This window comes from Pavona decussata, unplaced genomic scaffold (assembly GCF_977016875.1).
Source record: "Pavona decussata unplaced genomic scaffold, jaPavDecu1.1 SCAFFOLD_5, whole genome shotgun sequence".
In the NCBI taxonomy this organism is placed as follows: domain Eukaryota; kingdom Metazoa; phylum Cnidaria; class Anthozoa; order Scleractinia; family Agariciidae; genus Pavona; species Pavona decussata.
This window is the reverse complement of record NW_028145429.1, coordinates 239,778-254,854: the sequence shown is the minus strand read 5'-3', so window position 1 is coordinate 254,854 and position 15,077 is coordinate 239,778. Positions and strand designations below refer to the sequence as shown.

General features: G+C 37.9%; 1 protein-coding gene across 2 annotated transcripts; it reads left to right on the top strand.

Annotated features, from left to right (window-relative positions):
* The first annotated feature begins 447 nt into the window (after positions 1–447).
* LOC146489581 (uncharacterized) lies at positions 448–13,670 on the top strand. Of its 2 annotated transcripts, XM_085105089.1 has the most exons (6): positions 476–507; positions 1,786–1,880; positions 5,830–6,399; positions 7,163–7,416; positions 8,875–8,940; positions 10,750–13,670. In XM_085105089.1, the coding sequence occupies exons 3-6, from the start codon at positions 5,912–5,914 to the stop codon at positions 11,067–11,069; spliced, it is 1,128 nt and encodes a 375-aa protein (XP_084961215.1). In that variant the 5' UTR covers positions 476–507; positions 1,786–1,880; positions 5,830–5,911; the 3' UTR covers positions 11,070–13,670. The 2 variants fall into 2 exon arrangements, with proteins under 2 accessions (XP_084961221.1, XP_084961215.1); XM_085105095.1 differs by lacking the exon at positions 1,786–1,880 and having other exon boundaries at positions 448–507.
* Positions 13,671–15,077: the final 1,407 nt, after the last annotated feature.

The window sequence follows — 15,077 nt, the reverse complement described above, 5'->3', positions numbered from 1 at the left end:
CGTCTCAAAATCAGAGACAATTGTATTGATTTGGGGCATGTTTCAAGGCCATAACTTGGGTATTATTCAACTAAACAGTACCACTCCTTTCATATGGTGGTGTCAATGTATAAGTTGGATAAAACTTGAAACTCGACTCAGTCCCCTGGTGGCCCTGATGGAAAGCCTCCAGTTCAAATAAAGTCTTACCCACAATGTATTGCAACCTGATCCGACTGCGACTACTCAGTCTCGTACCCAGAGTCCTCAGGCTCTTTGGCTAGCGGTTGGTCGCCAGGAGAGACTCTGGGGAACTGGAATTTTATTACCGCAGGATTTCTGCGGTAAAACAATGCAAACTGTTACGGGACAGCCAATCAAAAAATTTAAATTTTTCGACTCTCCTGGGTGGAGCCCATCCGCTGACCAAAAAGCCTGAGGACTCTGGGTACGAGATTGGGGACTTCTGAGAAGCAGAGCATCCGGTAAACATAAGAGGACTCTATACAAAGGACAGGAAGGATGAAGGTAAAAAAGTAGAGATTCTATTTTATGCATCTTATAAGTTGGATGGCGTAAAATATTTAAACTGGAAACTGATACTACATCCAACAGCCTGCACAATAGCAGTGAACCGGAAGTAGTTATATCGGGCATCCGAACCTACTTTCTGAATCGTACTGAATGCTTCTTTCAGAATAGGCGGGAAGATTCGAAATGAAAAGTATTAATCAGTAGCTTTTACCCGAGTTCTTATAAAAGGATTGCTACTGTTTCGCTTGCAGCGATGATTTAGTTTGTTTACATGTTCCAGTCCGACGATAATAGTTCCTCTTCTCCCAGTTTTCCGAAGACTGACTAAATTAGCCTGTGATCAGGCTCTATTTTTGTTTCGCTTCGGTTATGAAAACCATTCTTGGGGAAAACACGAACCACCAATTTTAGTGGGGGATATACGTATCAAACCTTGGAAGGATTAATCTGTTTTTACACTGGAAACCCGTTTTACGGACACCCGCTTGTTATTGACAGTTCTCAGGTTTGTCGGACTAAAAGCTCATATAGTTCTCTTGATATTCGGCCCGCTTAATACGTACATCTGTCAATACGGACAACGGACACAGTTCTGTGACCTGAGTGACACGTTCTCATACAAAGTTAACCATGGACACTGGTTATCCAATTGTCTAATATTCACTCCATCTTGCTGAACCACAAACTGTAAATGAAAGTAGACACATGATTTGAAATGATTGAGTTGTCAGTCGTGTTTGAGCCGGAACATATTAACTTTAGTGCAAGACTATTTGAATGAGCGTTCTATTTCTTTATTTTTTGTATCGATAAAACATTTGTCCTTGCCGTCAAATATAACCCCAGGGACGCTAGCTTCGTCACTGTACATCTTCCTCGTTCCCAGCTTTTCGCAAGCGACGAAAAAGAAACTAAATATTGTAATGACGCTGTAATGACGTGATCTGATTTGTATCTGCTGACAGCGGATGACCAGCACGCGCGCTTGTACTTGTTACTACATGTACTAAATGCGTCGTACGAAGAGGAAGAATTTAACCCCAAAAAAGGAAAACTAAAGGAATACGTAGTATCACACCATATCCCGTGTACTTCAAGAAAGTTTGGACAAGGCAATTTTCCCCGCAATTTTCTCATGGAGATACGTGCCCCGGTGCCCGAAGCCCGGTATTTCCCCCATCCTACCCCTCCCCCGACGTCATTGGGACTTTTCCCAGGCGACTTGTTCGTTTACGATACGCGGATAGTGTTTTATATTTTTGTGTTTACCAGGTACTCCACTTTCAACTTCCACGATAGTTGAAGTCATTTTCATTTTGTGTGAATGAAGTATCCGCAGCGTCACGATATTTCGCCTCAACTAAACGGTAAGGTCTTGTTTGCAACGTTTCTCTTTCAAAATGGCGGACTCACCGGCTTAACCGAAGGTTGTTGTTATCGCTTCCTATCAGAATTCAATATTCTTGCTGTTCAAGCAACTTCTTACACGCTAAATACGATCGATCAATTTATCCTAAATGTACTTTCGTGGGATACAACCAAGTGATTGAAATTTTATGTAATTTGTACGGTGGAAGACTCTACATAAGCTAATGGTACAAGCTTATGTTAAATTAACGATAAACCATTTACGAAATGTTTTTATTACTGATTGTTGGAATTTAAGCTTTTGCAAACATCGGCAGGGAAATAAGGTTAATTTTATGTACGGTATTCGTAATTCTTTGAGTTCACTATATTAGCTTACAAACTGAAGAACAAATTTATCAGTAGGTTAGCTTTGAAAAGAAATGTAAGTCTTATGTCTTGTTGTAAGTGAACTACAGTAGAATGTTCAAGTATACTATTGTGTGTGTTTATAAAATCTTTCCTTTTGTAGCATTTGTGCTGCAATGTTATGACTTATAACTTTTATACGTGTTAGTCAACAGAATCCAAGCTTAGTTTTGTTTCATCATTAGCAAGCGAAATTGGAAGCAACTTTGATGATGATATTGATTTTATCTGCAGATTTACCACATCATTTTCTATGGAATGACTACCTCTTACGTTTTGTGAATTAATGTTTTCTTAAGTTTGAATTGTATAGCTGCTTAGAAAAGTAATAACGTCCATACATGATCAGTTCTATCTTGGTCTAGATAAGATTGTTTTTGCTTTGGGTTAAAAATGTCAAGCCTGTATTTGTACATGCAATTTTTTTCCAATTTTTGTTGCACTTTTTAATGTAAGCTTTTTCTAGCTGAAGTTACAGTTTTAAATCGCATGTGTAAAGTAGTGGCAATTTAAGTATGATTTTATTGCCGTAATATCACAGAGATTTCAAACATGTTTGTCAAACAGGATGCAAATTTGCAGGATTTCTTAGGAAACATACAGTGTTGGCCACAGCTTGTTGAAAGGGGTGATTTTTGTTGTACAAGAAAAGTTGCAACTGTCCTTGTAGTAACATGCTTGTACCAACAACCTACTATCCCTAAGCTGTTATGTTATAGGCCTTTTGTAACAGTGGGTCACTTGACTACTTTTCCATAAACATACAAGCAATCCATTTTGAAGAAATGATTTTATGTAATGTTTAAAAATCGAGCAGGAGTGTTTTATCGGGTTGGTTTTAGACCCGATAAAACATGGTTGCAAGTTTTTTGAACGGCTTCAAAAGCATTCCAGGCCTGGAATTAAGCATGTGTCAACAATATATTTATGCTTTAGTGAACATTGGAAATTAGCATACGAGAAAAACGCTGTATACTAATGAGAAGTGTTTTCTCGGCTATAAAAACACTGCATATTAATGAGGAGTGTTTTATCGGCTGATAAAACACCGCATACTAATGAGGAGTGTTTTATCGGCTGATAAAACACTGCATACCAATAAGGAGGAGGTTGATTGATATAAAGTCACTGCACATGATGTATTATCGACCATTTGATAGGTCTATGGGCTTATGAATTATAATGAGTTTTTGGACAGGGATGGAATGAGCATATGGAAATTAGCTAGAGTATGTAAATTTTCAGGCCTTAAGGGGGCTTTCTACTTGCTGTTTGAACTTAGAAAGATTTGTGTGGGAAGAAGAAGCATTGCCCTCCATTTTGCAAGTATATATCCAAACCATCACAAATTTCAAAATCTCACCTATGTATGACTCTGAAAATTGTGTTTTCACTAATGAAAACGTGCTCTTTCTACTTGTGGAAGTCATTTAGCTTCAGCTTAAAGTTTCACGGCGGTTGATCACATGAACAATTGCTGCAAAAGACCTATTTTGGTTATCAAATTTGAATTGACAAATTTGGCCTAAATTATTTAAAAAAGTGATTTTATTGTTACAGAAATATATATGTATATATAAGGTAGTTTTAAAATGTCTATAATTGCCAAAGGATGCTGGCCAAAATAATAAGTGCAGTAATTGCCCCTTCCCTGTTTGCTATTTTAGACTACATGTAAAAAGTCCTTTGAACAAACCATAGGGGAAATCTACAGCTTGTTACATATTTTGCAAAATTGGCTACTGGCCAATATGAGCTAAAAATTGGATGTACTAATATAAAGGTAATATTCCTTTGGTAATATATTAGAAAACAAACAGCAATTAAAAGGGTTCTGTGCAATTACATGAAAGTGAATGTGAAAGATTTTGATTTGGGAAAATTATGAGATTTACATGTGACAGTCATGTAAATTTTGTAACAGAGTTATGCTGGGTGAGTTAGCTTAGTTAGTAGATGAAGGACAATAACTAAATGAGTATCTAGAAATAAATGCATGCCCATGCCTCAGAAAATAACTAATGCACCAGAAAGTAACTTTAGGTATAGTTATTGTAGCACACATCATGTGCATAATTTTTATGTATGACTCAATACATAACACTCCAAGTTGTCATTAAACTTTGGAAAAGTTAATTGACTCCACAAGGAGAGTAGCCAAAGGTCAACAAAATAAAGTATGCCATGCATCTTGTCATATTTTGGTCACTTTTAAACCCAAAGTAGCTGGCTATCTTCATTGTAGTGGGAGTCACACCAGCTGGCTGCCGGCTACTAATGTGAGCCTCTTCAGTAGATAAATTAGAATCATCCAGGTGAGTGTAGTCCTGAGAAGGACTGTTTGAGGTGACATTCACTGATATTTCAGCAACCTGAGGGAAAATCATCATGGCGAGTGAAGACTGAAATTATTGAGGATCAACATTAGTTGGTACTAAGTCTCTGGTTGTTGACCTCAGTGATTTAATAGTCAGCAAACTACATGGAACAATGTTATTGGTTGTTGGTCAGTAAGCTGTGATGTTATTGGTTGTGAAGACTGTAAGAAGCGATTGGTGCATCAGTCCTGTACATTTAATTTTTAGACCTTAGATTTCTATTTGGTGTATTTTCCATCAATTACTGTGGAAGTAGAAACAGCGTTTTTTTTTTATCTAGTAGAGGAAATGCTTCCAATTTTGAGCATATTCTGTTGATTGAGTAACAATTTGCTGGGCGTAAATCTTAAAATCTTTTTTCTGCCAACTTACAACTGCAGTGATCGATCTCCTCTTAACTGTCTTTAAGGTGTTTTGGATATAGAGTAGGCAACTTTTGAATTAGCTTTTTAACCAATCAATGCCACTGCACTTGTTCTGATTGCAATCATTAAAACTTATACAAGTGTAATGAAATGTCTGCATTCAATCCAATATGCTTTTCTCAAGCAGCATGGCTGAAGTGGTGGACAAGAATAAGTCATTTATAATAATGATAGTAATAAAAGCAATAAGAAGAAGAAGAACAATAATTTGTTTCTAGCACATTACATAAATACCTCAATGCTCTTATAATAGTGAATCATAATGTAAAAAAAAGATTAGATTACAAAAAGAAATTAAATTCAAGATCATTCATGTAAACTCAAAATCCAGTAAAAAGGTTTTAAGTCTGTTTTTAAAAGACTCAACTTGCCATGTCATGCTCATTTAGATTCTTAATGCCCATTATTTGTCATGCGGTAGATGACTGGAACGCTCTCCCAGATGGCATTAGGAACATTTCCAATTTTTTAGTTTTTAGACGTCTCATTAGAAACATGTAGACTCTTTTATCAATCTTATCCTTTTTACTTTTTATTTTTTAGATAGCTATATTTGTAATTTTTTTTGTATTCTTACGTTAGGTTTATGCAGGGCCTCACTGAAAACCACATTTTGTGACGTGGGCTCCCTGTTAAAATATCTTATTTATTATTATTTATTATTAAGAGTAATTAATTTGCTTCAGTAATCTTAATTTACGTAAGTAGTTACAATGTTTGTTTCTTTGTGCCTACAGATCTAATAATTATTGGAAGATTTGCGCAAATGTTCCCAAAGAATAATATTGTTAACTGGTTGAAAACAAAATTGTTGGAAAGATGCATACTTTACTCCATGAACATGAGTTACACCAGGTGAATCCTTTGGAAGTTTACAGTGCTTATTCAGGACACTGGAAATGTGACCATTGTGACAGAGCGTGTAATGCAACTCAATATCCCTATCACTGCACACCATGCTCCTTTGATTTGTGCTATTCATGTGTGCAGGCAAATGTACAACAAAACACTTTAGCACATCAACATCCACTGTTTTACGTCGAAACTAGCAGGCTGTTAAATCAAAATCAGAGTGGGCACTGGAAATGTGAAGTCTGCAAAAAGACAAGTACTGAACTAAGAGAAACGTTTTCTTATCATTGCCCCACCTGCATTGAATTTGACATTTGTCGCAGCTGTTTTGAGCCACGGCAGCACCCTATTCACATTCATGAGTTACAACTAGTGGACACTTCACTTCTCTATACCCAGTCCAGGGGCAACTGGGTCTGTGACATTTGTAGCAGGCAGAGTAGGCCATGGGAAAAGTAAGTGGAGATTTTGTTGTTTTATTTTCAAATTCCTTATCCTTTTTTGTACTAATGTCAAAAAATGAATTTGGCCAATTCTATGACAACTAATAAAAAGACTATGGTAAAATTCAAATTTTGCCTCCATTGCTCAACGGGGCACACAAAATGATGAGATCTGGTCACATTGGCCAGCCAAGCCACCAATTTGCCATTTATTTAGCTTTAATATGCTTATAAAAGTCAATTATGATTAAGGAAAAGTAAGTGCACCAAAGCCGCCTACACAAAAACCCTTAAAAACCAGCAGGTGGAAAAAAATGGGGAACGTGTACCCCCGACCAAGGCAGTGGTGCCACCCTTGGAATTCCAGGGTATCCTATGTAAAACATGGTAATTGCACACTGACAAGTAAAAGGATATGACTACATACAAAAGTAAACCTGGTTTCCACATGAGAACATGCAAAAATTTAAACGAAAACAAAATCTAACAACTTAACATGGCAAAAGCTGGCCAAAAAAGTAGATTGTCTCACCCTCCCAATGGCCACAATTTAAAAAAAAAACAATACTCTGCGCCTAGCACCTGTCTCCAGCCCTCCGATACTTGCAGGTAAAATAGTAATTTATGCTTATTTTTTATCACAAATTACATTAACAGTTACAAAAAAAAACTTTTATTTCAAGTGTAAATAATTTCGTTACAAAAATATTTTTTTTATTATGTGGTAGCCCAGATATTGCTGCTAATAATTTGACTGGTATGTGATTTCGTTTAGGTTAGCCTACCATTGCTTGGAGTGTAGTGATTTTGATGTCTGTACGCAATGTTATTTGCCGTTGACAACTCCACTACATTTGCATCCATTATACAAGGCAAACTCACATAATGTGTATGCTCAGTTTCATGGAGGATGGCAGTGCGACAACTGTGGCTCAGCTCACAACAATCCAACATTAGATAATTACTCTTGGCATTGCCAACCATGTGAATATGATCTGTGCCAGACCTGTGCTGCAGGCAGTATTGAACGTAAGTCTTTATCATATAACAAGTAAACATTCATTTGCTTTTCAGCAAGGTGTGCTGGTGTGATATACGTGTGTGTTCAACACCTGCCTTGCAGAGTCCTGATCACTCTCACAGACGCCTCGTCATTATCAACAAGAGTTGAAGTCTCACAAAAAGAATTAAGTACTAAAAGTAGCTCAATTCTTGCTCATGATGATGTCTGTTGTAGTGAGATTTGACTGTAGTTTAAAAAGTTATTCTCAGACTCATTAATAATTCATCAAGAGAAAACAAAGAAAATCACTACTGTGACTGTGGGTTGGATATGTGTTCCTAATTACCATAAAACTTTGCCAACTTTAGCCTGGAATTTCTCCAAGAATTATTGATCGTTTGAGAAGCCATATCAACCACTTGAAAGTGTGTTTCATCAGATATCCAAACACCTTGAAGTCATTTGAAAAAAAAACTCGGCTGCACCTCTTTTTTTTAACCTACTTCTCAGTGTTTAGCCTCCCACGCAGACGTTCTTAGGGGTTCGTCACGCGTTCCTGCCCCACGAACGTCTGCTGAAACGAACAGCCACTTCCGTTCGTCGACTGCGGACCAATCAGGAGCCGTTTCCCAACTTTGGGTAAACTCGTGTTTGATATTAAAAATATTACCCTAGACAGGATGGCGGACTTAAATGTGGTTTTTGGTCATGTGTACCAAACGTTTGGTATAAGGGAGTTGAATGCGTATCAAAGAGAAGTCATAGTGCAATTTGCGCAGAAGAAAACGGATGTGTTCGTAAACCTTCCAACTGGTTATGGAAAGTCACTTATTTATCAAGCTCTATCGTTTGTTTACAATTCAATTCTTGAAGCTGCTGGTCACTGATTGTTGTTGTGGTTTCGCCGCTTGTAAATCTTATGAAAGACCAGGTAGACAAATTGGCAAATCTTGGAATTCTTGCCGCTTCTCTCAGTGAAATCACTGAAGAAAATGCACGGTGTTATGGAAAGAAAAATTTCAATCGCATCGGAAGCGAAATTATCTCCACGGGTGATAATTTTCGTTGTTTCGCAGTATGTGATTGGCTTTACTTGTCAAAAGGAGTCTATCCTGATTGGTCTGTTTAGACAAAGGCAATTTGCCGACGAACGGAAGTGGCTGTTCGTTTCAGCAGACGTTCGTGGGGCAGGAACGCGTGACGAACCCCTAAGAACCTCTGCGTGGGAGGCTACTCAGTGTTTGGATATCTGATGAAACACACCTTCTCGTGTTTGATATATTACATTAAAGTTTCGCATTTATTAGCATGATTTGCTCAGTGATACACGCTTAGAAGTACCTTTCTGAAAAGTTGGGGTTGGAATGTGAGTTGGATGAGAGGTTTAGGCCCTTTCAGTTAGTTAATGTGTTTAATGAGTCATGGCTTATTGTTGCTTGTAGTCTTGTAGTTGTTATATTCTGTTTGTCTGTTTCTCAAATCAGCTACAGATCAGACTGGCCCACCAGCAGATCAATTCAGTGTAACCAGGGGTTTCCAAAGCCAAGGAGGTATGAACAATGTACTTTGAAACTAGTGTGCAGTGCTGGGCCTAGTTGTTCAAAGCCCGATTAAGCTAATCCTGGATTAACATGACTTTGATTTGAGTTTAATTACTAATCAATAATGATTCTTCCAAAAGATTTTTGGCCCTCAGTCTTGACTGAGACTTTTCTTTACCTTTAGCTTGAAATTAGCCTTTAAACCATTTTGAACAAGCTAGATAAAAACCTCGGTTAACTCTTAATCATAGATTAGCATTAATCGGCTTTCGAACAACCCGGCCCTGATTTATAAACTATAACAGCAAAATGGGTAATTTCAGAAAAAAAAATGCTCACATTAATGACCCCGAGGAGGAGATTAGAATTCCAAAGGATAGAAGCTTCTCAAATGGGGTACAAGGGGGGGGGGGGGGGGGGGGGAGGATGGAGGATGAATGTATTCTGGAACAACACAATGTAGCAAAATGTTGGGGGTGGGTTGGGGAGTTATCAACGCTTTTATGTGTCTCTTAAATTTAAAAATATATATAGAAAGTTTGCTGTTAAAGAATCTGAGGCTGAGATTCATTGTTGCTGTGATTCTAGACCTTCAGTTGGCATTCATTTCTAACGGATTTACTTAAATTATGCTTCTTACATGGCTTGATGGAGACAAATTGTGGCAGTGAAATTAAAATACTTAAAAATAGTGACGGCTGAATGTTATTTTTTTTAATCAATATTTGTTGCTAGACATCATATAATATTGATTGCAGTAGTTCTTTCAAGCCCAGGAAACTGGGCAACCCTACACGACCGTGTTTTGGAATATGGGCTCGTGAAGGCACGCACACAGCCGCTCCTGAATAATAATAAAAAATATGTCTTAAAACTACATATCTTATGTCACAAAACTTCCAGTTTGAAAACTACAGCGCAAAATCATATTCAAAAATATAAAATCACAAATTTAGGTCATATTTAAAAATTAGGCGATTAAAATAGGAACACTTCACGTGATCTGCGTTCTATTTCGGCCGGTGACTTAGATTTGTGTCTTAGATTGTATTCTGTGACCTTCATTTTAGGCAGTGCTTGAGCGATACGATGTTGGCATCACTCATGCTAATAACAATCAATTTATTATAACTATGGTGCACAACCCAAAAGCAATCCGTTTATGTGATATTTTCCTTTGTGGTGTTACGACTGATAGAGATCTCATTTAATCTCGAAGAAAGGAAGTTCGACTATATTTCCTTTTTTAAAAATCATAATCTTCAAACATCAATATTCCTTCGAGTTTGGCGCGGAGCTCTTTTGCTAAATTCAGTATGGCGAATTAATTCGGTTTCTGAACTAATGTAATCTAAAATTACTTTACCCTAAATGCTACTTGATTACTTTTGTTCGACTGCTGATTTTTTTTCTGGTCAGCTTGAAATCACGTGCACAGGCTTATTCGACGAACCTTCAGACCCTTCTCTGGTGGTATTCACGTGACCATGCCAATCAACTGAACATAGAGCCGAAAACCGCTCAATGTACTCAACAAAAACCTGCCTGTTATTTGGTAGATTATGAGCAGTCTATTTTTCCTAGGCATAGTGAAACCAGCTAACCACGCGAGCGAGCGCGAAAATTGCCTCGCGCGAGGAGACGCGACGCGCGCAGGGAAGCAGAAAGTATGAGACTGCAGTCAAATCCAAAGGGCACAGAGGAGTCAAATAAGACGAGAATTCCGGCTAAATTAACCACAGATTATCCAAGCTGTATAAGCGTTTATGCTGACCTTGTGATACTACAATCACAGTGATGATTCCTTGTTCTTTACAGCCTTTGGATTCAACTTCAATCGCCGACCAGAAGAAAACCCTTGGGTTACAAGAAATCGTTTGTCACCCTCTTCAGAGGATGATAATCAGCGATCCTTCACAACAGAGAAGGGCAATGCTGTGGCTTTTCCAGAAGACACAGATGACAATTCAAAATGTATTATCTGCATGGAGCAGCCCAAAAATGCCACGGTTATCCACGGTGACACAGGACACTGTTGCTGTTGCTGGCCCTGTGCACAGGTGCTAAAGCAAAGGGGGGACCCATGTCCAATCTGTAGGGCTCCAATTGAACATGTGATTAGACAGTTTAATGCTTGATGTAGTGTACTGACATTATTGTAGTCAATAGTCAGACTTAGTTTCCCTTAAGAGTGCCCGAACACAATATAGAAAAGAATTGAAAGGAAAAACCATAGGAAAGCGGTCGTCCACGAACTCAAAAGATAGAATAACTTTGTACAGTATAACAAACAGTGTCAGAATAATCGAACGACCACTGCTCAATAGCTTAATTTAACTTACTTAACTTAGCTTTCATATGAATTGTCATATTTTTCGAAATGTTTTAAAGTCAGAGTCTCATTAACTGATTTAAGTATTAAACTGGTAAAGTAGACAAAGTAGTTAGATCTTAAAATATCTTTGACCGTGCAAGTTTTCACTAACTCTGCATTTTTACCCTCTTGTTCTCCGTATCGTCCGTTTCTTTTGAAATTCCTTTGATTGCTGCCACAAAAGCATGTTCTACACTTTCTGCGATATTTGAACTCGAGTATTTTTTAAGTAATAGTAAACCACTAACCAGTGTTATAAAATTGAAAAATTGTATGTGCGGGTAATATGTGTTTGGAACTTTTCATGGACAAACGTAGACAAGAAAAAATAGACTTTATAAAGTTGACTTTTTGTAGAAAGTGTTCAGCAGCTGAATATACGAAAACAATAACGACAAACAAACTGGCTAAGCAAAGCAATTAGAAATATTTTCGCCGCCTCGGAGCAGTACTGGAAAAACCCGTTTCTCTCATCCACTTGAAGATGGCAGCTGTTTACCACTAGTATCCGTTTCTGGTTTCGCAGTTTTCGTATACTGAGTACTAACTGGGAGTATTTCTTCAAACATCGGAGATCTTGGTGATCAGTTCTTGTATTCTCATAACCTGATCATGGTAGTGATTCTCCAAGTAGGAACTAGTTGCTGAGAGTTATGGTCAGAGCATGCGCAGAGAATAAGTAATTAACAGGATTACAGCAGGATCAGTGTCGGTCACTTGGTGTCAGGTTGGTATTAGTTATGGAGCCAGCCTGTGATCTATAATAGTAAGAAACAAAATGAAATTTTACTTCAAAAATAAATTGAAAATAGTGACTGCTTCAAGAAGCTAATGTGCTTTGTAATGGAGCTGTTGTTGTTCCAGCGTTTGGTTTCTGTTTTGTTCTGGTAAGAAAACTCGCATCGGAAGCCAGCTTGAAATGGTTTCAGATAAGAGTTCTTATCTCTTCACAAACACTTTAAAATGTGTTATGTGCTATTTCGAAAACATTTCTTTTTGCCCCTGTAGCAAAAGCACCAAGTTTATTAATGTACTGTTCAACTCACACCTGAAAAGTCGAGTGAAAATTTGCTTTTGTGTGGACAAAAAGACCGAGATCAGCCATCATAAGCTTGACTTATAGTATTTCTCTTCGTTTGTTGTTGTTGTTGTTTTTAATTTTTTTTGTTTTGTGCCCACACTCGTACACCTCAAGATAAATGACACCAAAAACTTTTAAAGAAATTTCTGTACATATACTCGTCAACCTTTTTGTATAATTTCAAAATATATTGTGAAAAGTTATTTGGCACCGTAATAAGAGTTGATTTTTATAGTTATTATAGTAAGATTACTTTATATCTCATCTACAGGGGATTATTGTACAGTTTAACAATCGGATGTACTGAAACAATTTTTACAGAGCTTGTTATTGAACAAGTTAATGGTATATGAAACGATTTCATTTTCATTTTCCGAGTCTCTCTCGGGTTATTATATAGGCCGGGAGCGATGAGAGGAGGCTGTATTCGCAGGCTAGGGTTATTAGGGACGTTCAGAGTACGAGCACGAGATTGAGTACAAATCAGTCATCCCCAGACCTCTCGCTCCCTCCCGTTGTTTACAGCCCAAGAAACAAGATTGATGTGACAAGTGGTTATCTAACCTACGCAAACTAGATTTGAAAAGTCGTACACAATCTCGTACTCGAAGTCAAATCTGAAGGTCCATATTATTTACAACAAGATGAGATCATTTTCAGTATTTCTACTGATGTAGACGTTTCGGTGAACGACGAACTCTATATTAGAGAGCTTAGTACGCAATAGTACTGCACAGGAAAGGAGAAGGAAATATGTCCTTATCAGTAGTAATTTGTGCATTTATATACACTCGATCTTCTGTTCAAATAACTGACCTCGGGCTGCTTGTGACTTAAACGGATTTTGCAGACAAAGAAAAAAAAGCGCAACATGCCTTCTGCTACTAGGCTGTGCCGTTGCTATAATTTGTTCTGTAAAACTCGTTGCTGAGTGCTAATTAACTTAGGGGCCGCCCAAAAAAAGAACAAAAAAGACATAGTTCTTACTATATAATTTAAAAAACAACTTGTTTTCCCAATGCCGCAATAAGAATAATTGAGGCACTCTGTTACTTATGTGCGTTCAGGCGTCCGGAAACAGAAAGACTTTTGGACGCGCTGTTTCTTTGTTAAAGGCTACAAGCAGTTACTCTTTTCTCTAAGAGCTGTTCGAGTTGGGAGAAGCGAAATAATCGGGGCGCTGTCTTACTCTTGACTATGGCCCCGAGATAAAACAGAAACCGTTCGTGGCCTACTTTGGTTATGTCATGTAATAAACGTGTAAATAAAGCTGTTGAAATGTTACGTTTGGTCATCTACACTAAGGGGGAGTTACACCTGAACGCCATTTTTCCCGTCACGTGACATGGCTATTTTAATGAAAATATCTCGCTTCCGTTTCAAGCAATCCAAAAAACCCTCTCAACATACCGTGAATCTGTGTTGTGGGATATTAACTGAATTTTAAGGTGATTTGGGGGTATATTTGGGAGGAGTAGTTTTTCTAGAAAGATTGGTAATATTAAGAGAAATAAGAAATATTGAAGATTTAGTGAAGTTTTAAAATTGGAATTTGTAGTTAATAATTAATAGACGGACTAGCAACCTGGGCCCAGTTGTTTAAAGCCCGATTAAATTAAGCTAAACCTGGATTAACGTGAACTTTGGTTCGAGTTTAATTACTAATCAATAACGTTTCTTCAAAAAGATGTTTGGCCCTCAGTTTTGACTTAGACTTTTTTTTTACCTTGAGCTTGAAATTAGACTTAAAAACCATTTTTAACGAGCGAAATGAAAACTTCGATTAACTTTTAATCGTAGATTAGCCGTAATCGGCTTTTGAACGACCGGACCCTGGGGTGCTCTTGCGTGGGTATCAACTGTCTTGTTAGTGTTCCAAAAATCATTTTCTTTTCCCTATCCCTTCTTAAAAGTTCTTCAAATTTCACTCAAATTTAGGTGTATTGCCCCCTTAAAGGAGGACAAGAACAAAGCTTTCTAAACATTTACATCGAATTTACAGTGCCAGATACGTCCATTTGAGGTAGATACGAGTTAAAACGCGCTTTTAACATGTTAATATAACAATAAAAAAAAAAGAAAAATAATTTGACAAAAATGCTCCCCCGTCTGTGCTGCCCCCTACCCCCCGTCATTGGGGTGGAGTTACTGGGCGCAGAGGCTCTGCAGAGTCCCACCCGCACGAGGGAGCTCTTAAAAACCTGATAGCGTCTTTTCCTTCCATGTGGGACACATTTTCTTAGCTGTGCACGAAGCGCAGCCTCGTTTTGGTGCGAAGCTTGTTTTCGTCCTATAACGCCATAAAATTACTGTTTTCATTCACAACTCTGGTAGAAGTCTTGAACTCGTAGATTTCCTGGCATCTTTTAGGTTGATGTCGATTACATCAAGGATTTTCTTGATAATGTTCATCTTAATAACATTATCAGCCATTCCTTTCTCTCGGCACAAACAAGAGAGAACGTTTATCGTGGAGATCGAAACATGTAAAGACCTCCAATGACACCCACCCCGCATTATTGGGTACGATTCTACAATTATCCTCGATACCTTAGTACTCTCGACCCTCCAACAGGTAACATTGAAATCTGCGTGGGTTTGGCGACGATTGACAACTGAGTCCAGGGGCGATGCTTACCTTGGAGGGTTTAGAAGCGATTCTGACATAACGAAAACTTGGCTATGAAGGAA

Coding starts and splice junctions, on each gene's coding strand:
- LOC146489581 (XM_085105095.1), top strand. CDS start 5,912: ATGCATACTTTACTCCATGAACATGAGTTACACCAGGTGAATCCTTTG. Junction 6,400..7,162: donor CAGAGTAGGCCATGGGAAAA/GTAAGTGGAGAT, acceptor GATTTCGTTTAG/GTTAGCCTACCATTGCTTGG. Junction 7,417..8,874: donor TGCTGCAGGCAGTATTGAAC/GTAAGTCTTTAT, acceptor TTCTCAAATCAG/CTACAGATCAGACTGGCCCA.